Source organism: Ylistrum balloti, unplaced genomic scaffold (genome assembly GCF_031769215.1).
Source record: "Ylistrum balloti isolate Yb309-2 unplaced genomic scaffold, AGI_CSIRO_Ybal_v1 Utg369890, whole genome shotgun sequence".
NCBI lineage: Eukaryota > Metazoa > Mollusca > Bivalvia > Pectinida > Pectinidae > Ylistrum > Ylistrum balloti.
This window is the reverse complement of record NW_026782023.1, coordinates 145,168-170,290: the sequence shown is the minus strand read 5'-3', so window position 1 is coordinate 170,290 and position 25,123 is coordinate 145,168. Positions and strand designations below refer to the sequence as shown.

General features: G+C 33.6%; 1 protein-coding gene across 1 annotated transcript; it reads left to right on the top strand.

The window, feature by feature from the left end:
- The first annotated feature begins 1,982 nt into the window (after positions 1–1,982).
- Positions 1,983–25,123, top strand: LOC132546439 (NPC intracellular cholesterol transporter 1-like). The gene is made up of 22 exons (XM_060210150.1): positions 1,983–2,124; positions 6,585–6,738; positions 7,186–8,242; positions 8,785–8,917; positions 9,194–9,429; positions 9,582–9,682; positions 10,213–10,373; positions 11,008–11,157; positions 11,803–11,985; positions 12,306–12,420; positions 12,788–12,915; positions 13,463–13,597; positions 13,763–13,852; positions 14,245–14,435; positions 14,817–14,938; positions 15,343–15,475; positions 15,846–15,904; positions 16,616–16,757; positions 17,026–17,257; positions 18,397–18,510; positions 18,786–18,948; positions 21,347–25,123. The coding sequence occupies exons 1-22, from the start codon at positions 2,047–2,049 to the stop codon at positions 21,484–21,486; spliced, it is 4,017 nt and encodes a 1,338-aa protein (XP_060066133.1). The 5' UTR covers positions 1,983–2,046; the 3' UTR covers positions 21,487–25,123.

Genomic DNA, 25,123 nt, shown 5'->3' with positions numbered 1-25,123 from the left:
TCATGAAGCTTTAGAAAAGGTCCATTCTACTAGTTAAGAAACAGAAGAAAGAATAATTAAATAAGGCAGGACAACGGTCGACGAAAAGAACACAACCTGATCAAGGTATATATGTAGATGAAAGAGTTACAAAGTGTCTTGCATTCAATGTGGCATAAAATTGAAATTAGAAAATAATAACAAGAATTATGATGATAATAATAAACATGCACACATTTTTTCTGGCGTTTCGTATTGTGGTTTTCCTCGCCGTCACAAATGTCTTCAGGGCCCGTGATGGTCTGCAAAAGTACAATATAACGATCCATTGATTTAGACTAACATTATGTTACTTATTAATTTATTTACTTTTAGTATTCTCTGTCTTTACAGTATAGTAGGCCCCTTGCTTACCCTTATAGTATTCATTTATTTATTTATTTACCAGGTATTTTTCTTTATACTCGAGTCCCTATTGTTTCGCTGATTATTGCAATTTTTACTAACCCAGATCACCTCTCTCCCCCCCCCTCTCTCTCTCTTTCTCTCTTTTTCTCTCCTCTTTATCTTTATGTGTAGTATTGATGTATGTGTAGGAGTGGGTGTGTAAGGGTAGTGTTGTGATGTTAGTAAGGGTGTTGATGAAAATGCCAGGCGATGATGGTGGTGATGATGATGATGATGATGATGATGATGATGATACAACTTAATCAAGATTATGGTGATGTGTGAGTGAGCATATTGTATGTTGTATGTTTGATGATGTTTTGTTGATGTAATTGTTATGTACATTAAAAACTCTTGAAAAATAAAAAAATAAAAAAAAAAAATTATTTACTTATCATTATTTCGTTAATACGTGGTGCTTGACTCCAAACAGACACCTTGGTTACAGGGGACGTGCTGTTTTGGTCGCTACCAAAACCAGGTGTGCCCTACCAAAGCTGATAGTACAGTGTACTGGTTACACACACCCAAAGCTGTCCCCTGAGTCACCATTCCCTTATGTAAGGGTACTGGGTGGTGGCTTCTTAATTACTTCCAACAGTCCTGGGTTGTAGGTCTTGACTAACATGTCATTATTTCAGCTTGTGTTATCCGGAAGAACTTGTTTCTCATTCCTTGTCCATGCTCCGCTTATAGGTGCTATTACCGTCAGGGTATCTTCACTGGGGTTAGAGGTCACGCGCAGTCATGCACGGCCTTAGACAAGCAAGATGTCCTATACACCTGAGTTCACAGGTAACTCCCACTGACAATATGGTATTTATAAACACATGTACATACATTGATATATTACAAAAATCACTGTTTGTCACAATATTATTCTGTACGAGTTACTTCCCTTCATTTTACATGTAGGTACACGACAATAGCAGAAAAAAAGATAACCTGTCCAATCGTTCGATGTGAGAAACTGATGGCACAACAGTTGCAGTACTGTCGTACTGAGCACAATTTTGTAATTATACAGATCGGACCATACACTTAGATACAGATTACCGCTTGATAATAAAATAAGTGATAAGTGGCAGAGCAGTTCAAAGCGTCATCGACTCTTGGGATTAGTAAACCCTTAAATTGTGCTTATACAGCGAAAATTAACCTAACTATCAGCACACCTCTATAAAGTGTCCTTCACTGTTTGTTACATGGTTTCGTCATTTTAATTATCTCCCGGAACAGATGTTATTCTTTCCGGATTATAAAGCGTGCCATGTTTGTTCACCTAATTTTAGGATTTTACAAACCTTATTCATCTGTAGAGTTTTCTTGTAAAGTTTGTATGTAGGTTTCTATAAGGTACAACTTAAGTAAACAACATAAAACCGTCGCAACAAGACAGTGACTTATGAAATATTTTATATTATCAGAGTGTGTGTGACGTAGTTCGTTTCGTTGAATAACACCGATCCGTACTATTTATAGTTTCAGTCACATGATCGTACGATGTTGGGGTGAGTAACACAGTATCGAAGCACATCGGCTGAGACGTCCGGCTTCAACCACCCGGTATAAGTGAACTTCAAACGAAGTCACTGAGCTCAGGTGACAATCGGAACATTCATGATCAAATCGTGGGTGATGAAGACAACTACTATGGACGTGACTTGGATAATTTTGCTCGCAACGCTGAGTTTTCAGGTGAGCAAGATGAACTATTCTCTGCTGAGTGCTGTGCAGTAGTAAATGTCAATAATTTAAATGCTATTTAACACTCTTAATATCATTGTATGTCATCTTCCCATGTTTTGCTGGTTGGGAGTCTGGACGTGTAAACATAAAAACTGATCAATGTATAAACCTGGCTTTGTAACAATAAATCTTAGTTATCATGATAACTGCTGGTTATAAAATAGAAATATATGACAGTATGATAACACCAGTGTACATACATTCTACTGCTCTTACAATAGGACCAACCGATAACATATACCCTGTTTTGGTAAACAAGGGTAGTGGAGATTAATTTATCAGTTTGTGAACTCCCATGATCATCTTCCTCATTACGTCTGAATGAGGGTACAAAATCCCAACTTACTGAAATTCCAGACTTGTACCCTTAGTTTTCCAAGTTCTCCCCTTAAATTCATGGTTAGGGGTACACAACCACCAGTTATGAACAGAATGCATAAGAAATTTATACTGTCTTGATTTAAGATAATTTACGATCATGACTGAATGTCAGTAAGTATGTTATTTAAAATTAATGAGTGGCCCCAATATATTTAACACCACAGCCTCAGAATTATTATTCATTACATTTTACTGACACAGATCTGGTTTTCATTTTTTTCCCCTTTTTTTTAACAACATTTGTTCTGACAGTTTATTACCTTACTTGATGTTTGAAGCTTCTGTAAAATGTCAAATTAGAAAAGTAAGAAAACAGGAAATAATTCTGGACATTTTCTTCCTGTTGGTAATGTCAATAGAATAGAAGTTCTTAAAGCCGATCAGAGTGTGATGTTTCAATGACTACAGGTGGGTTACCTTCATCAGACAAATGATTAATGTAAAGCATACTATGAAGAAGTTAACACCACAACTGATGATGGTGGTTTATCGTCTCTGTGACTCTGCCCGTCGCCGCGCATTGTTCGATCGACAGGAGTCAATTATATGGCAATGTTTTCACAACTGAACAAAATCTTTAACATTTTATACTTCCAGTAACCTGACACCTTTTTTATGCAGTTCTTGGAATTTTCAAGGAAAGAATTATGATTTAAATGTTTCCTTTTCTGTATATTAATCTGAATATGTACATAAATTTAAAATAATGTTGAACTTGTTTTTCTTTGTTATTTCTGAAGGAGAAGAGATATCAACACTGCTTTATTTCAGTGACTCATTTGTGTACAATTTTGTAATTTGTATTATCTTGTTTGTATGATAACATTTACTAGGTACTGTCATTTTCTTTTTGGCTCTGAAAAATCCTAACATTCTTTATCTTGGGTTATTTTATGGAAAAGAGAAATAATATTTGTTGTATTTCTTCAGAACTAAAACAGATATCATGGACATATTGCAGGATAACTATGGTAAATGTGTGTGACACTGACTTGTAACGACAGATAATTATATATAGTGGACCTTGTTCCCCCTAGCACACAATACATACATGTATACACAAATGAGCTGTATATATAAATACTTGCAAGAAACACTAGAAAATGTATACTTCGTTCTGATGACAACCCTTATGAAATTATACCCCAATTATAAAGTGTATCTGTCTCTTGAATGGAAGTAGAGCTAATATGAGCCTGCTGTGTGAACACTGCATAATAACGATTTAAACACAAGTTTTTCATGTTTAAATTTAATTCTGGCGTTATTAATTCATACATTCATACAAAATGACCAACTTATGAAAAATGATATAGAGTGGGTCTTCTTCATCCAATTTTATGTAACCAAGTCTGCTTTTCATTTTATTTAGCATTGATCTGTACTACTGATATTGTAGACAAAAATTCAAATTATCTGTATTCAACAAGCATTTCCTTGAAAGTTCTCCCATATTTAAAACAAGTGAAAAAGAAATACAGAAAGCTGAAATGAAATCTCGGCCAATGGATGACCTTGAGTGATGGACACCGTTGGTACATAAATAGAAGTAAGGTGGTGGGTGAGTGTAGAAAGAATCACCCCATCATGTCACACCTAGATATCCAATGTCAACAACATGGCTGCCTAGTTGCTTAGGTATGTCTTACACAGGCGCCTAATATACACATGGGGACCAATACAGAACAGGACATCAAAAAATAGTCCATATAAAAATGATAAGACTCCAAATATGGCAAAGTATTGAATGATAAATATGGTGTAAGATCAAATGATATAATTATGAACTCTTGGCTACAATATTTGTATGATTGAATATATACTAGTCACACAGCTAACTTATATCGTAATTATGGTAACATGGATGGATGAATCCATTTAGAGTCTGGCTTGTGTAATATCATGCCGGTATACAAGGACTTGTGTAACCAGTTTCATTTTCATGAATACTGGTAACACATCTTAAATGCCTGTTATACATTACCTGATCTGAGATAGTGTACGTCTTATTTTGAAGTTATGTTGATAATAATTTGTTATTGTCTTTTTTCAAGGAAGTACATGATACTCCTTGCCAGTTCTTCAGAGCGTACCATATAATCAATGATGTAGGCTTTACAGATTCACCAAAAAAAAAAAAAAAATGAAAATCCTAGAGCTAGGAAGTTCAACCCTCATTTAGGACCTTTATTTTCTAAAAAAAAAAAAATGCGGATATTACATCTGTTTTTATGGTAATCATGAAATTGAATCTGAATGATAATTACAGGTGCAATGTTTAGCAGTCTGAAATCAGAATTCACATCATAAATGATTACATTAAACACTACTTGATCCAAGATTGTTTCCATTATTTGATGAAAGATTTTGAAGAGTATAATGATTGGATACCAGATCATAAATTATAGGTGTGTGCCTTTAGAAATACCAAATATTTGTCACACATAATTATCAGATAAATTTTGAATATAATTTATTTTGGGCTTGGATATTTGCTGTGTCAGTTTATACAAATTTTGTATGATGCACATTATTTGAATTAATAATAGTAATAACAGCTGATATAACACCTGGTGAGGAGTGATTGTTTCCACGTGTGAACACATGTGAAAGTTAATACTTGACCTTGTGATACATGACCCCAATTCATGAGTTATCATATTTTTGATAAAATCATATTATTGATTGAAAAATATCTTCCTCTTGTAATTTACATAAAAACTATCTGATAATATATTTGATATGAAAAAAAACAGATTGTAGGAACATTTTAACAATAGTGTTTTATTGCATGTTCAGGATGGACCCACCACTGTACAGTAAACTGAGGTCAGCTCACGTCAGCAGGGGTTGTATCGGCTGTTTGCCGGTATTTACTGTCACAAAATAAACTTCAGATCTTATCTGATAATTCCTTGATAACCTGATCAATATGTTATCAGAAGCACTCCCTTGAAGTTTAATTTTAATCTAGAGCCGTCTCTAAATCTTAAAACGTTACAAATATGATACCCCTACTAAAAGTTTCCTTGAAATAAGGTTCTATATATACCTTATCATAGGTGGAATCTCCACCTGTATTTGGGATTTGTAGGTTGTCTACCTAATCCCTAATTTTTTATCAAAATTAGTGCATTACTACATAGAAAAAGTTTCAAAATAATATGTAAATATATTATATCATTGAGTTGTCTTCATGATGATAAGAAACGATAATAAAATACATATTCTGATTGGATCGTTATCAAGATGAAAAATCTGTATTAACAAGAAATACTACACTATAAGAGTTAATATGACAGCCAACAATTGTCACACAAAATGGAGCAGTTTCATATCATTTATGATGTTCAGACATCAGAGTAACATGCCATATTTATCATACAACAATCCCTGTGTTCCAAATTTTTACAAATTATTAAGTTGCAAGGTGGATTTATATTTATTTCAGTCTTAACCAAAGTGTGTAAGGGAGATGGCGTTAGTTTCTGGCCTGTCTCTGTCAACATAGGACTCTACATACTGACAATGTGTTTTAGGAAACTGATACTTTACATAATAGAGGTTCTTTGCCTATCAGTTCGTCCATCTGTCTGTTCGAAAACCTTCGGTTGAGATTTTAGTTGAATGTTTTTACTGGTATTTGCTTATACGGTTCACAGAATGAATGTGTATGAATGCTGAAAATATACTGTATATAGACGTGCATTGTCTGTCCACCATTCTGACTCTTTATGTAAAACTGGATTTTCCTTTTCATTTTTTGATTTGTCTGATATATCATCATTTCTCGCAGAATCTTTAGGGTTTATGTTTTTTTGATGTTTCAAGTTTGCTTTTTGTTGTTGGCACTAATTGCAAAGAGGTTCCTGAGGGATCAAACATTAGGTGCTGTGGTTTGATATTGTGTTGATAATTAATTTGTTTCAAATCAGTTTTATTGTATTAGTCTTTGGGGGCTGTTAAAGGTTGACATGCTGTTTTTAGCAATACATTCTTGTACTCATCATGCTTGGTACTATTGACAGGTTGGTGTGGGCAAAGCGAACTGTATTTGGTATGACGAATGTAAAGATACAAGCACAGGAAAGCAAAATTGTGCCTATAATGGGACAGCTAAACCTCTCACAGACCCCACTGCCTTAGCACGACTGAAGCACTACTGTCCTGGACTATACAAAGGTAAGACTAGGCCTTGAAGGTTTTGTTTACCATCAATTTTTAGGATTTTTGTCCAGCTTTAAGCTGTCAGATTTAAAAATCTGAAGTTCAGGTAAATGATACTGTATGTGTCTCACGTTCTGAGTGTTTATTCTCAGAGAACATGATATGTGTAATAAATGATAAAAGTTACGGTATTGGCAGTTATTTTTGTGGGGTTGATATTTTCAATATTTTGCAGTGTATTTACCTGATCATAGAATTTAATCTATGAAATAATGTGGTGAGCTGGTAGTTGTTGTTCTTTTACATCCAGATCACAAATATTGAATTTGTGGAAATATAATTCAAATCATTTTAAAAGAAAATTGGAAAAATATTGATATGTGAAAGTTACCACATGAACAGTAATTAATCTTCATTTTAATTTAATGTCATGTTGCTTTCTTTATCCATTTTCAATACTAGGTCCCAACTCAACAGAGACCTGCTGCAGTCCGGCCCAAATGTATACCATTGAGACAAACATGGGCCTTCCAGAGCAACTTCTACGTCGCTGTCCATCTTGCTACTATAACTTCTTGGAAATTTACTGCTATTTGACATGTAACCCTGAAATGAGTGACTCGGTATCGGTGAAGGAGTATGATGATGGCGGTTCTGTTGTAAAGTCTGTTAACTATGTAATGTCCACGGACTTTGCATTTGGTATGTACAATTCCTGCAAAAACGTGGAAATGCCGAGTGCTAATGAGTTGGCTCTGAACTTGTTTTGTGGACGTACAGCTGACAAGTGCACACCATACAATTGGCTGCAGTACATGGGAGATACATCTAATGGGCACACCCCGTTTGAGATAGATTTCTATATTCAAGATGTTCCTTGGACATCGCCAAGCAATGTAACCAGCGTTCCTATGAATTCTTCAATCACACCCTGTTATAAAAAATATATGAATGAGTCAGCGTGTAGCTGCCAAGACTGTGAAGCTAGCTGTGCTCCAATTCCTCCAATCCCACCTCCAGATGTGGTGCCAAAAGTCCTTGGAATAGATGCATGGTATTTCATCACGGCATGCTGTTATCTGGTTTTCATAATTGTTTTTGGAATTTCTGTTATGTGGCATAACATAATGACAAGAAATGCATTTGGAATATATACAGCGGAAGAGCAGACAAAATCCGTTGAAAGTGACGTGTATCAAATTAACGGGGCAAATACCGCCCGCAGGAGGAAGAAGAAAATGATGAAAAAGGCAGACCACCCAACTATTCAACCAGAAGATATAAACTGTTTGGAGAAACTTGGAGAGAAAATGGAATCTTTCCTTCAGAGGTCCTTCCAAATGTGGGGTACATTTTGTGCCAAACATCCAATTGTTGTGTTGGTAGGAGGAATTATCCTGGGGGCAGCGCTGTGTGCAGGCATCCCTTTCCTCAAGGTCACTACCAATCCTGTTGATCTTTGGTCATCGAAAACCAGCACTGCAAGGACACAAAAGGAATATTTTGACTCTCATTTTGGGTAATTCTGATTTCTCTTTTTCATAAAAGACACCTTCTTTCAATAGAAATAGAGCCTTGGATTTCATGTTCAGACACCTAGGATTTTAGTTTATTACATAAATAGTTTGGTGTTAGTATTGTAACACCCATCACAAATGTTTTTTTATGACCGTGCATGTATTATGACCTAGTGGAGCTGTGATTGGTTGAGTATTTTTTCACAAATTATTACAAAAATATTAAAGTTGTGGGATAAACAGAATCTCAAATTCTGAAGTTCACTACTTTTTCATTTGAGATGAATGATTTTACTTCTACTAAGTCTCTGTATGTATAAGTTCTTTCACTAGAAAGATCATTTAGGATTAATTTAATAAGTATTGTGTTGTAAAGAGTTAGTACAGTTATAAAAAACACTTGATTTAGCACAGCCAAATTCTGGTACATTACATCTTTTTCTGTCAAACTGATATTGATGCTGTGATGAATTTGTCTAGTGTTTTATATGTTAGCATTTGTTTGAGATTTCAGTTGTATGCATCATACATATCACTTTTTCAGTCCTTTCTACCGTACAGAACAGCTGATCGTTACTCGGCCAAACAACCATAGCTACGTCCATCATAAATTGCCACCGCCAAGTATTGCCTACACAAACTACTCTAATATGTTTGACAAAACCTTCCTTCACATGGTATGTAACTGTTAGTTTCCTTAGTCATGTTTCTTCACTTAGATGACAACAGTAAACATTGACATAGAAACCTCTGTAATATAAAGCCATCTCTATCATGTGACCTATCATGTGACTGAGTTGTTATAGTGAGAGTAAACTTTGACCTGCAGTAACATTCAGTACATCTACAGGATGGTAGTATCTGAATCATTTTAATTTCTCCATGATTATTTTATCACATGCAGGAGTTGATATGTTTAACTGTTATTTATCTTTGTTTTCATTGAATTTTAGCTCTTGGACCTGCAACTACAAATACAAAACATCACAGCAACCCATGAAAACAAAACAGTGCATTTGGAAGACATATGTTTTCAACCCCTCTCTCCATCAAACAAGGGATGCACGATTCAGAGTCCACTGGAGTACTGGCAGGAAAGTCATGAAAACCTTGATGCAGTTGTGTGGGAAACTATCTACAAATTTAATATCAAAGCTAACTACCTGGACCATGCAGAGTACTGTATCAGGTAAGTTTTGTCATATTATCAATTTATCAATACACATTTAGATTAAACACCTTCCTAAGTGTAATTACTAAGTCAATATGTACATTAAGCATTTATTTGATTTTTTGAATGTCAGTCATGTTTGTATATGACTTCCATATTCCTATTTTCAGTGCACCAGCTACTACCTGGGATACAACTGGTCTCAACCAATCATGTCTCTCTGTCAGTGGTCAGCCAGTCTTCCCTTGGGTTGTAATGGGCGGTTTTGATGGTTTGTATTCCTTTCAACTTTTGGGTATAAGGAGAAATGTACTCTGTTATCTCAAAACCTGCTTATAAATATCCTTACATGTTTAGGGTACTGGGATAAAATAAGAATCTTTCTATTTAAAAATTAAATGTTTATACACACACATGAATATTGATTTAAAAAGAAAAATGCGACATTTCAAACAGAAAGAAAGGAATCTGACATGTAGTGCTTTAATCAAAGAAGTACAATTTAAAGATTCTTCATGCATTTACTCCATTTTCATCTAGGTATGAAATGTATCTGTCATTGTTATTTTGAATATAAATGAAACATGTACCTGTGTGGAATGATCATGATCTCTTTTTATTATGTTGTGCGTGAACTGAAACCTGTAAACCATTTAATCTTATCTGGGTGTAGTTTTGTGTAATTTTTGTCTCAGATTTCCCTTTTTTATCAAACATAGCTGTATGATGATATAAGAATTATATTATTTCTGAGAGATGGAAAGATGATAGTTTTATAATGACCTACTTTCAACTCCTTAGGCTCAGACTACAAATCAGCAACTGCATTTGTCATTACTTTTGTCGTAAATAACCACCTCGAGGAGTCCCTTAATGGACCAGCAGAAGCCTGGGAGAAAGAGTTCATTAAATTCATGAAAAATTTCTCCAGTCCAAATATGACCATTGCATACTCATCAGAGGTAAGTCTTAGATGTTTCAAATTAGTCGACTAACTCAGATGCAAGTCATAAGATATTTCAAATTTATCAGCGCTCTTAAGTATTAGTCTTGAGATGTTTTAAATCAGTCTGTTAGTCAGATGTAAGTCTTTAAATTAAGGATGTGAGAGAGACTTCGTTAATTTCAGAAAAGAATTTCTCCAGTCCAAAAATGACCATTGCATTCTTCTCATATTTAGTCTGTAGATGTTTGTGATTAATTGACTCCGCAGGTGTGAATCTTAACATGTTGTAATTTAACTGTTACATATTAGTTACACATTACTGTTTAGACTTCTGTACACCTGTCACTAATATACCTGTGTTGTTATAACCGTTTGCTGTATCAAGATTTCTCTGTTGTCATGGTTTGGGCTAATTCAGGGGTATGACTACCATTTGGTATCCTTGTACACAGTGATTAGGATTACTTTGTATCCTATTTACAGAATTGTAAAGTTAAAAAAAAAAGCAAAATTCACATATAATGGTTTGTAGAGTTGTGTTATTTTGGAGGCGATCTTTTTGAGAATTTTCCTCTATTTGTGAACAAGATATGTATATTTATAAATTTATCAATGTGAGTGTTTCATAGTGTTTTTTTTATTTTTCCTAGCGTTCCATTGAAGACGAGATAAATCGTGAGAGTAATTCGGACATCTTGACCATCCTCATCAGTTACCTGATCATGTTTGGGTACATCTCTCTGACCCTTGGACAACTCAACCACTGCTACTGTCTTGGGGAGCGTTTGGACCGATTGTTGGTCAGTTTCAACTTTCAACCGAGTGCTTCTCACTACTTTGGGAATGAAGTCTTTGGCTTTGAAGTTGAGAAAAAATCTCAATTAAGATGTGAAAAATAATAAAACAGATTAATAATTATGTATAGGTTTATATCATTCCTGTGTAGTTCACAATGTGCTGAACCTAGGTCTGAAATGTCAACAAATTTTACATTAGATAATGTCATCCAGACATTTTTTGACGATTTGTTATGTAACATTACTTCAGAAATTTAAAGCCTGGATTGGGAAAATATTAAGGTATTCCACTCCTAATCCTGTAGAAAAAAGCCTTGTAGAATATTACAGTCACACTCACCCTTACTCCTACATTACAATGTAGTACCAGGTAGGTAATGGAAATGGAACCAAATTAGACTTACATCATGACCCAATATAAAAGTACATGGTATTTGAATAAGTCATATCATGTTGTATGTTTTATGATTATGATTTCTAGTTCTTTTGTTTTCTTAGTCTTTACATAAAGAGATTTTATGGGAACACCTCAAGCTATATACCTGCTTAAGTTATTTTTATAAAATAACAATATGTAATGGACACTTGTTCTGGTTACTATATATAGAACAAAAGATAACACTAACTGAGACAGGTGTTGTATTACAGGTCGACTCCAAGATTTTGTTAGGTTTGGCAGGTGTCACCATTGTACTTATATCAGTCGGAGCCTCTATTGGATTCTTCAGCTTCTGTGGTATACCTGCTACTTTAATTATTGCCGAAGTTGTACCATTCCTGGCTCTCGCTGTTGGAGTTGACAACATCTTCATTTTAGTCCAGAGTTATCAGGTGAGTTATGTAGGCATGGTTACTGTAGGACCTGTTTCTGTATGTAGAGATTCTAAAATGGTGTCGTAAAGACTACATTTATACAGTTTCCTCAAAGGAAACAAATTCTTAATTAATTAAGTCATCCTATTTTTAAAAACTGAATTGGTTGAAGTGTTGCATATGAAGGAGAGCATGTGGTCAAATTTATCAATATGATGATCTGTTGAAATTCAGACAATCACAGGGAGCTGAAAAATATCTACTCAATGAAATATTACAAACATCCTTTAACATCTTTTATATCTGTAATACTGATTGATGTGTTACTTTGTTTTCAGAGAGATGTAAGGTCACCAAATGAATCCCTAGAGGATCAGATCGGAAGAATTGTCGGACGCGTTGGGCCTTCCATGTTACTATCAAGTCTTACTGAGACTGTAGCCTTCTTCTTAGGTAAGTCATTTCATGCTAGTCTGTCTCAGAGATTACAGCAAGCTTGATGATATTAAAGAATCGAAGCTTAGTAGATTAAAAAGTGTCTGTGCATTAGGCTTCCATTGTTTTCCACTTTCTGGACATTTTACTTGTGGAGATAAATATGTCTGTTTATGATAATCTTGATATTTCCTTCAATATAGAATCTTTCAACACTGCAAAATCTACCAATAAAACGCTACATAAACACTCTGGACATCGACTAAGGAATCCTCCTTCACTTAGCTTTGTTTCTTCTTCTGCATTTTCCTATTCAGGAGAATGTATTAGTTATCATTTTGCATTACTCCTCTGTTGTCTAATTTTATTGAATACCTGTATTTAGGAGCGCTTACGGACATGCCTGCGGTGAAGGTGTTCTCCATGTATGCTGGTATGGCTGTCTTCATCGACTTTCTCCTGCAGATCACATGCTTTGTGGGACTGATGACATTGGACGCCCGTCGGCAAGAGGTAGGTTCAGAAACTAAGAAAGTGTACAAATAATAGGAGACAGAAAAATTGTACAAGGTTCTGAAGGCTTTCTATGGTCATTATTGTAAATGTAACCCTGTGTAATTGGCCTTGTTTTTATATTTCTATCATGATTTAAAAGTCTGTTTTTTAATGTGTTTTATTACATGTTGGTCATAAAAGCTGGAACACCTAGACAGTGTTGTTGTTGGCAAATTTAATGTAAAATCAGATATTATGTGGTGTGGGGCTCAATTTTTGAGATTTCCAAAAAAATCACTCTCCTTTACATTTGATTTTGTAGATGAATATAGCTCAATAAATCTGCTTACTCTAAGTTTAACATTTCATGGACTTCATTGATTAAGAATTCCCACAAAATCTACGAAAAAAGAAAAAAATCAAGATTTCACAGCAATTGTTGAAAAGCTGATATAACTTTTCATATCTTCTTATATATTCTATTACCATATATGTTGACAATTTGTCGAGGTGTTACTGAGTTTTATGTAAACTTAATGTATACTTCCCACCATGTTATTAACAGAGTCAGCGTTATGACATGTGCTGCTGTGTACAATTGCCCCCCGAGAAGAGTGAGAAGTCCGAGGGATGGCTGTTCCGAGTGGTTAAATACTATTACTCTCACTTCCTACTGAAGGAGTGGGTTCGACCCATTGTCGTAAGTTTTGTTAATTGACTACAAACTTCTGCCTTAATGTTTGAACTACTAATTAATTCAGACTTCATTTCATATTTACCCAGCATGCTTGCATTTAAGCGATTTTGAAAACTGTTCTTATTTAGCTGTTTTAAACATTTTTTAATGGAATTTTTTGTTTTACAGGTTTTAGTGTTCACCGGCTGGATGGCTGTCAGTTTTGCTTTTATACATAAAGTTGATGTCGGTCTTGACCAGAAACTCTCCATGCCTGATGTAAGTTTTAAGGGTACCCTGTACCCTCACCAAAGATTATGGGAGAAATAATGTGCCAATGTTTGTGCTGTCCTGTTTTGTCGCGTCCCATCTCAAACAGATTTTGGTAAAACTTTATACAATCATCATTTATGCAGATACTTTGGACATTGTTGTGTTTCAGGAGCCCAAGGTGAAGGCCAAGGTCACCACTTGCTATATAAAGAAAACCATCAACTGATTCAGTTTAAACTTAGCAACTTAACTAAAATTTACTTGGCAGCATTTTCTAAATTTTTTTTTTGTGTAAAATTTCTAAAACATTGTTTTTGTGTAAAATATTTCGGATATCTAAATCATATTTAAGACATTTGTCAGCAGGATTGATTGTTAATATTGTATTTGTTGGACAGGATTCCTATGTACTTGACTACTTCACCAATCTGTCGGAGTACCTGCATGTTGGTCCTCCAGTATACTTTGTAGTCGAAGATGGACATGATTATGTGACAATGCAGGGGCAGAATGAGATTTGTGGAGGAAATGGATGTCCACAAGACTCACTAGCTGGCCAGGTGTATACAGCCTCTCTCAGGTCTAATTAGTAAGTATCTTACCAAGACTTTTTTCGTGATAGGGGCTGTGGGGCCAAATATTGGCCCTTTTCATATCTGATTTATTTCATAATGTGATTAAATTCCCTGAATAGTTTACCCCTGAAAATTCCTTCCAAGTTAGTATGTCTTTTCCTAAAATGAGGTAAAACAACCTTTTCCCAAACGAACGGGAAAAGGCCCTGAAAAGAGACCCTTTGACATCTTGTTGTTTATCCATACTATTTTAGCCATAAGATATTTACAGCCATGACACAGAAAGAAGAGAGAGCTTATAGGAGTAAATATATTCCTGTTTTACAACTTGGTACACTAGTACTGACTATAACAGTTCACTACACCAGATTTATAGTGTTGTATTGATTTGGTAGTTCCAGGATCGCTCAACCTGTGTCCTCTTGGTTAGATGACTACTTCAGCTGGCTTAACTCTGGAGGACATCCACAATGCTGTCGCTCCTACACCAATAATGGCAGCTTCTGTTCGTCTGAAGGTCAGTTCTACTTGTGTTTTGATCACACGTCTTGTTTTGTTCTGCCTGTATCAGATACTAAAGATAGAAATACTGTTCTAAGATTTGCTGTCTGATCTTACCATCTGTAATACACCATCGATGACAGTATATCTTGAGATATCAAAAATGGTTTCATTTTCTAAATCTTTATACATTTGGGGAGAACATTCTTAAAGGTTTTTTTTGCTCAGGTATAAAACTGTTTAGTTTTGCAGTTTTTATGTTATTTTAAATAGAGGGACATAACAGCTGTGATAAGAAAGTTTGGAAATTGTGATGATTTTGAATTTGAAGCAAAGTCATCACTTTCAGTCTGTTCAATACTTCATATGTGCCTATTTATGGCCTTGTAAGCATATACTGATCTAAAGTTCCTGTTTCAGTGCCTGACAATGAAACCTTGTGCCAGCCCTGTAAACTCCACGGAGCGATCAATGGCCACCCTGTAAAACAGGATTTCATGAAATATCTACCCTGGTTCCTGAGTGACAATCCAGGAAGCGTGTGTGCTAAAGGGTAAAAATTGAAAGAAAAATATATTTAAGTTCAAGTTATTGCAAAACAATTATTGTACATTTAAATGAAAACTATTCAGGAAAAAAAATTGTGATGAAGACAAATATTTCATTTCTTGGTTAGATTTCATGATGAAACATAAATTCATTTTAATAATAGCTGAAATTGAGAAAGAAATAACTTTCATAGTTGATAAAGTTCTCTTTACTGGTGCCAGATTTCTTCAAATATCTCAGAATTACCTTAGTATTATATTAAATATTAAAGAGGTGGTGGTAGAAACTTTAATAAGTCATTCCAGGAAGTGTGTTTGTTACTGAGTATGGTTGCAGTATTTTATTAGATGTTTATAACTAATTTTCGTCTACAGTGGACATGCAGCCTATGGAAGTGCTGTAGATCTGGTCAACAACAAGACTAGGGTTGGAGGTAGGATACTCTTTAAGTTTCTATATGTCCTTCTATAGTAATGATAGAAATAATTAATTCAAATAACAAAGAATTTATTTCATCTCTCATTACATTACATTGTACAGTGGATCCTCGTTATCTCAAAGTCGGCGGGATCATAGGAACACTTTGAGTCATATGATGATTGGATTTCAAAAAGAGCAAATGATAAGTGTATAGTTTAGCCAGGACAGACAGAATAATTCAAATCATACAGAGCGTGAGATAACAAGGTTTCACTGTATATGATCACCGTGTTAGCTAAGGTTTCCACTTATTGTCTTCAACCTGTCCGATGGAATCCTATTGGATTTCACAGGATTAGTTAAGAAGGTTAGAGTAGTAAGCAACAAAATTTTTATCTTTATTTTGCTCACCATGGAAACCAAACAGAGCCTCTCAAATCATTTAAAACTTAGAGCATAGTTCTGATCAAATTAGATATGTTGCATAAACTAAATGATAAAAAATAGTAAAAGAAAAAAAAAAATGAAGAAAAATGATGGAGCTGATAAACTTCTGATTCATTACTCAAATTTAGGTAATTTTTTACTTTCGTATTTGCTATTTGAATTTTCAATTCTCTTCATGCATTACCTAGCTTCATTTTCCAGGGTTAGAGGCGGGTAACTTACGCAAGCAATCTTTAGGTACATAGGTATTTAGCATTGTATGTAATTTGTGTTCCAGCTACTTACTTCATGACTTATCACACGATACTGAAGACATCCACAGACTACATAGATGCTCTGAACCATGCCAACTCCATATCACAAAACATCACTGGGTTTTTACAATCCAAAGGCAAACAGTACAAAGTCTTCCCTTACAGGTAATACAAGAATATTAATCGAGTTGTAAGACACTTATAAAAAGTGTTCTAATAATAAGGATATTGATTTTTGTATCTTCGTAATTTACATCTCCTTTCAAGTGTGATAAATATTTTCTGTGATGACATAACCAAAGTCCCAACTGGTTTGAATTACGAAGGAAATAGAAATTAACAAGAACGTATAGATTCAGTATTTTTTGTGTTGGTACTGTTCCTGGACATCATGTTTTTGTTCCTCTTTGTAAATATATTTTATCTTTTGCAGCATTTTCTATGTGTTCTATGAGCAGTACCTAACCATGTGGAAGGCCACCATCACCAACCTAGCCCTCTGTATAGTTGCTATATTTTTCGTGGCATTTATCCTGCTCGGATTTGACATTTTCTCGGCGCTGATGATTGTCATTACAATCCTGATGATCATTATAGACATGCTTGGTTTCATGTATTTATGGGATATATCGCTCAATGCTCTGTCCCTCGTCAACCTGGTCATGGTACGTCACACTTCAATTTAACATTTTAAAATTATTTTTTGAAATTGGCATTGGAAAACCAATTTAGGATAGAAATATGGAACTTTTTACAAACAATAATTTATAATAACCATTGTATTGTATTGCTTTCATCTTACTTTACTAATGTCAATTGTGCTCATAAACTGCCAATTTAGCAAAGGAATAAATTTTAAAAAAATGTGGAGAAATCAGAGTTGCCTCCCCATAAACTTTGAAAAGAAAATGATGAATAGATATGGGCATTGAAGTGATTCCAGATGGCTTTCTTGGACAGTACTGAATGCCAACAGAAGCATTTAAATGTTTTCGTGAAGATTATTTCCATACAATATGTAAAGTGTAATGAATGGTGTAATGTAACTTCAATCCTTTCCTTATCAACATTCCTAATAGTTAGAACTCTGCAATTGTCACCTCAATTACTTACAACACATACAGCCATGTGTGTGCCCACTCGTCGGGTTTTAAAGGACTTGTCACAACAGTTCAGATAAATTGTGTAACTGAGGAAACTTTTGTTTACTTTCATAAAAGCACGAAACAGAATTTGCAGGATTTTAAAGCTCAAAATCACTTTTGTTCTATGAATAAATTTGGTTGTCAGCCAATTTCCAAGAGAATTTGGCTGTGAACAAAGATGGACTGCTTTTTAAACTTGATAAAAGGATCCAAATATTCATTTGATTATCAGAATCATGAATCAGATTTCAACATGATTTGATGTTACATAGTAAAATTGAATATTTCATGGGAGGCAATACTCTACTTTACAATACCTTGTACATAGCAGATTTGAAATGAACAATTGGTTAAAGAGACTGACTAATAAAGGATGAAATTTTTGCTGTAAAATGTATTCTCATCATATTAATGAATGGCAAATTTAAATCTACACATCAGCTGTCTTATATCTTTAAATTGTTAGAATTACAAAATACAACACATATCAGTTATTATACATTTAGGATGATGTTGCTTTTTCATCTGTTGATGAATATTTCATTCAGACAAAAACTTCTTATATATTTAAACATTTTAGTTGAAGTACCTGTCAGTTCATTATTTGTTTTAATATCTGTTTTGTAGAATGTACAGTATTTTGAATGTATTATTTGCAGGCAATAGGTATCTCTGTGGAGTTCTGTGCCCACATTACACGTGCTTTTGCTGTTAGTCTTCTGCCAACGCGTGTTGAAAGAGCAAGGGAAGCATTAGCCAATATGGGAAGCTCGGTGAGTAATAGAGTCTAGTATACATCATAATGGAACATATTTGATAGAGAGCATAGTCAAAGTACAAAATTTTCCCTTGAAAAGAAATGGAGTCCACATCCAAACCAAATATTTGTCAGAATATTTTCAGCTTCAATTATCAGATATCCTGTCAAAACTAAGCTTAAGCATTTAACAACATTGCAGGTCTTTTAAACCTTGATTTTACCTGTATGATAACCTGCTGACTGTATATAGGTAATGACTGTTTCTAATTTGAACAAATTTTACCACAGGTGTTGAGTGGAATCACACTGACAAAGCTTGGAGGTATTATTGTGATGGCGTTCTCCAAGTCTCAGCTTTTCCAAGTTTTCTATTTCCGCATGTACTTGGGAATGGTGATCTTTGGAGCCAGTCATGGTCTTATATTCTTACCAGTTCTCCTCAGTTATATAGGTAAGTAAATTCACCCTGGATATATCTATCTCTGTTTCTAGTCCTTGAAATAAAATTTTCCCTTTTTGTGGGCGATGATTGGTTCCAGAATTACTTTCATTTTGAAAGAATTTCATTTTTTCTTCTTAATTGCAAAATTGAATGAGGAATGATATTTCGTTTTATAGCCTGTGGAAAATTGTTTTAGTTTGCGATGAAATCTCAGACTGTCTTCGTTGTAATTGGACATTGAAGGCCTGCAAAATTGCAATATTGTTATGAAATCAGAAGTGGGACCTGTAAATTTATGGGGGCAAACCAGTGTGTCTGCACTTTCAAAGTAACGTTTCAGCCATAAATTTGGACGAACCTTCTGAGATTAATACAGGCCTCAAAAGGCTTATTAAAAAATCCTCGGAAAGCAAAACACTATAAGCAGGTCCTTCCTTATTTGAAAAATGCACTGGTCAGAACTATAGATGAAAACCGCCAAATGTAAGGGACATAATTCTCCCCACTATTACCAGTAGGTTGGAAAGTGCTTACACAGTGAACCATTCATCATCTAATCGTTGTTTCTTTCTGTTGTCTTATTCTACTGCTTTTAACATGAACCAGAAATTGTCAACCTTGTAGAACCAGCTGAAATCAATAAGTCATATTTTTGTTATAAACATAACTCTTAACTAATACATGTATTTAATACAGATGTCTCTAAAGTTCTATCTATTAAGAAAAGCTGAATTTGTCAGATTTCATGAGATTGTACTGTAGATATTCTTTGATTTTGTTTCAAACATTAAATAATTAAATTCACATGTATTGATATTAGAGAAAAATTTTACTTTCTAATGCATGGCTTAATTTCTGGTACAGGGTATTCATGAGCCTTTTTTTATTTTGGTTTTGAATTAATTCCTTAAACATCAAATTGAAATGTTTTTTAATGTCTTAAGTTCCAACCTGTTTTTCTTTGTAATTAATTTCTATTTCTCTCACTTAACTAATGAATAAAGAAAAGGAAAAAAAGTCTTTATATGATGAAGTTGGCTATAGCTGTATATCATTTAATCATTATTAATGTCTATCAAAATATCAAAGAAAACAGGAAGTATTGTGGAAATAAATACCGGGCAGAGATAATTTGTTCTTAAACATGATTTCAGTGATTCTTTAATCAGTTAATAAATTCTGGGCAGAGATAATTTGTTCTTAAACACGATTTCAGTGATTCTTTAACCGGTAGATAAATACCGGGCAGAGATAATTTGTTCTTAAACACGATTTCAGTGATTCTTTAACCAGTAGATAAATACTGGGTAGAGAGAGATGGTTCTTATACATGATTTCATTGAATGTTTTTCTGATGATTTTTTGTGGTGAATAGATGTTTTTAATGATTAAGTTGTTTTATTTATTTGCCTGTGTTTAATAGCCTGTTTCACCTTATATTTTAAAACCTATCACTAATCCACTAACACGTGCCGATTATTTTATATTCAGCCATATTTTCATTTCCTTTTTCAACACTAACCATTAACAAAAACCCAACACTCCACTATTAATTATCACGTTAAATTGACTCATTTTGGCATTACTAATATTTTACAGACTGCATGTAAACTGCATGAACTTTTTTCCATGTATGCTGCTGGAAAACTTAGCAAATTTATTGCCATGGGTTTTGTCAGAAAACTTACACAAGTCTGATTTTTTTTTGTAGATTGTTTTCAGTTTTTTTCTTTTTTAAATTTTCTGAAGTTATAGTATCTATCTTCAGGAATCTGTTTCTAAGTGAAAAACATTTTTTGAAGTTAATTCTAGTTAAAAAAATCAATTAATAAAAATTATCATATGACAAATGACCAAAAAAAAGGTGTAATTTGACACATGTAATTGAATCTTCGTTTTGTCAACAAACGCCATCAGCCGTCCTGTAAATCACACATCATGGTTAGGTGTAGCAGAGATACAAATTTATTTACCAATATTTAATAGGCACATACTTAAATCTATTTCAATTCTGAAAATATGTATGAAAAAACTCAGACTTGTATAAAGGTTTTTGCTGGGCTTTTCTTTTGCTCTAACAAATCATGGCATCAGATATATTTTATTTCAAGTCAAAATATTTTTTTCTTTCAATTACACAATTTCCCAACTCGGTCAAGGTCATTCAGGCTTATCACAGGGTTTCGTCTAACTGGTTGTAATCAATCATAAACAAAAATAATTTTTTTTACTGTGTTCTTGTTCACAGGTCCACCATTGAATAAAGCGAAACTTTACAAAAGCCAGAATTCAAATATGTCAACGACAACCCTTGAGAAGCATGACTACTTTGACACGGTTGAGCAATTTAATACTAAATTTTGAGGTTGAAATGTTAAATGGTTTTAAATTGATTTCTTCCCTACAGGGCCACCATTGAATAAAGCTAAGCTTTTCAGACAACAGCTTGTGAAAAAATCCTCAGACTATATCCAGGAACAGGATACAGAAAGACTTATAGCTAATGAGAGTTTAAGCGATGATCCTCCAGATTATGGAACATTGTAGTCATGGGGATAGCAGTATAAAAGCAAAGTCATGTGATATTGTATCGCCAAACTTTGCCATTAAAAGTTAAAAATAAATCCTGAACCACTCTGAATATGCTATATAAATTCCAACATTTTGTGATTATCAAAATATATATAAAAGATGTTCTTGTGGGATACTAGAAATTTTGTGATAGTTATCTCCCTTTGCTTTAAGGGGGGGGGGGGAAACCCAACTTTTCTTTTGATACTAGAGATTTTGTGATAATGATTTTTCGCGTGCTTTTCAAATTTTGTTCATATAGTGATTGAGAAGGGCATCATTATGACCAAACCTTGTGAATCAAATTTATAAACATTTCTCATTTACCCAGTGTGACCAACCATTCCATAAAAATACTTTTACATCTTGAAGAAAAACTGAACAAAGTTCTTGAAATACTTTTCTTCAATTTGCAATATTTGAGATTGACTTCTTACTAATAGAAATAATTCAAACACTTTGTAAATCTTGCATCAGATTTTTTCAAGTAGCATGAATGCTGTAGGTGGTTCAGGGACTTTGGGTGACAAAGGGCTACAGAGTTTGACTATTATGTGTTTCTATAAGAGCAACAGACTTTGACAATTATGTGTTTCCTTAAAACATGTTGTAACAATATAATGCTATATAAGTACATTTTTGAAATGTTAATTTTGTTACCGCCGAATTTGATAAATATACATGAGTGTGTCTTTGCCAGTCCTGTTCTTTGGCTTCATCTTGACAAGGTTCAGGAGGAAATGTTGGTTGTTTTTCTGCACAAACATTATCCTAGTATTTCAGAAATTTCACCAGACAATCTAGAGACAAGGATACTGGTACAAAGCTTCATTAATGCTGGTAAATGATATTCAATATTCATTCTTTTACAAAGTTATGTTGTTTCAATAAAGAAGTTGCAGTATTAATATTTCAGTAATTGTGGGGTCACACAGTCCCATTTTTACTGATGAACAGATATCAAGTTTAATTGATAAATATCCATCAGGAATGACGATTTTTTTTTGGTCGTTTCAAATAGATGTTTAAGGATTACAAATATGTAGAAGTAGATGGTACATACTTTACTCAGGTAACTTAATATTTACATGACACGTATTATACATTTTGTCTGAAATAAAATTAAGTAAAGAAACACTTTACAAACTATGTTTATTAACTTTGAGAAATAAATACACATAGCTGTAATGAGAGAAATTCCCGTTTGTATTCATGTTTTCTAACGGATAAAGTTGTTACTATTACCTATATCTTAATTGTATTTCTGTACAACCTGCCTGAGTGAGCTGTGTGTCTGTTACAGAGTGTTTGAGGTTAGTTACAGTATGATATCGCCCAGTAAGCCTTGTAACTGTTGATGAATGTGTAAACCATTGTATCATCACTATCAAATCCATTGTCATCTTCATTATGTATGTTTTAATTATCACAATAATGAGATTATTCAAAAGTTAGATATACATCTATACATCATATGTTTTCCCATATTTAAGGTCATTTAATTTATAACTGTATGTATGTTTAGTTCTTTTTGTTTAATATGTTGAATATGTAATTAACACCATCAACATTAAATTAGGACGTCCTCTAGATTCGTTATTAATTTTCTTTCTGTTATTGATTTTTGTCCATGCCAATGATATTCTTCAATTAGTATTTATTAGAGCACTGTTGACAAAGTGAAGTGTATAGGGTAAGGATGATGATAGGTTTTAACCTGAACCTTTCAACCCCTCATTAATCACTAAGGAGATAATATGTCTGTGTTAGTGAGTGGGCGGCAGCACAGATAAAGAATAATGTCCTTAACGAGATTTTTATTTGGAGCAATTTTTGAGTTTTTGAATTTGGTTATTAAAAGGAAATAATTCATGATGAGATTAAAATTACCTTAGAGGAGGGGGTGGGGGGTTTGACTAATGGTGACATTTTAAAAAGTGAAAGATAATTTCAAAAACCAAACTACCTTGATCTTCGTCATACAATAAATAAGACTTCCCAGATTTTTACATAAAGTGTTTTGAAGTTATCTAGTCATTTGTAAAACTTCTGTAGATTATGACTATGTCATTTTGATCATTAAATTACACATCAATAATACCGTTACGACCCCCTTAAAATATGGTTTCAATTTAACAGAATGGATTTTTAGGGAATAAGAATGTTTATTTTGTGGGTCTAATTAAGTATAGAAGTTTGCAACAACAAAGAAACCAAATTCTACCAGGCAAGTATACCGTAATTGCAGTGTATAATTATAAGGCAAATGTCATTCATAGTGTTTAGAATCTTGTATACTGCGTATTTAATAGTTATGATAACCAGTAACCAAATTATGATGATAAAAGCAGAATTTTAGATGTTCGCAATCTTCTGTTTCTGTTTTAATAAATTCACAATTAATTGCTATGTTAAATAACACTATATACATAATATATAATTGATATACCATAGGTAGGCACAAGTTCAATTTGATGTATACTCTATCTACATATATAGAGTGTATATATTATTTTACTAGGGTGTCGGATATCTATGCATTAATGTTTCTATGAAAAAAATTCTGATACATTTTACTTTCTTTCTATAAGCTGGATATTAATCTCTAAAAATTCTAGATAATATTCATACAATATACTCGTTTGATGATGATGTACTTGCCATGAAGTCTGGGGGTACATTTATGTTAATAATTATTCACATCATTTCTCTAGAATAATGGTTACAGCTGTATTGTCACTTAACATTGACTTAAGGTTTACATACCTACTTAATGCCAGGACAGTAAGTGTAAAATCCTTGTAATAAATATCTGTATGTACATTATACTGTGGTGTCTATGGACCTGGGAAAAGGAAATAATAATTATGTATAGCTGTTAAGTTTTGTAAGGCAAATATTCCGTAGTTGTCCCAGTTCGGGCCATTTCATTGAAATTAACTTTCAAACATATATGGAGAAGTATTGGTATAAAAAAACCAGGTTTATTTGCCAGGTATTTCATTTTGCACTCTCTTAATTGACTACAGATAAAGATATATGACAGGTTTGTGTGAAAGCATTGACACTTAGTGCTATGTGATTATTATACACATGGGATATGTCACATATTGTGATGTTTCTTCAAATTATGCTAACAGACCTGGAAACTTAGTGCTGTGTTAAATTTGCACTTGTTAAAATACTTACAGTGTGTTATTGTGTGCGGAGATTAAAACATTTCGCATCTGATAATGTGAAAAAATTATTTTCAACAAATTTAAGCAATTTGGAAAGAAAAGACTTTTGTCTATAAATTCTTTAAATATTTCAAAAAAAAGAGAGAGAGAAATCATTTAGTAGCATTAAAGTGATTTGATGCTATTTTGTGTTGATTGTATCCACTTTGTATAATGTAGAGTGTATGAGTGCTTACAGGTAAAGTTTTAATGTTTAGTTCTTCCTGTTTCCCATATGTTATTGATGCAGGCAACGGTTGGTGCTGTTTAGTCTGTTATAGACAGAAGGAGTCTGTTGTATATTATACAAACATCGGTGCAGTAAGAGAAAAATAAAACAATGGATTATTTTATGTTGTGTATGTGATAACAGATCAAATAAATACACTATATAA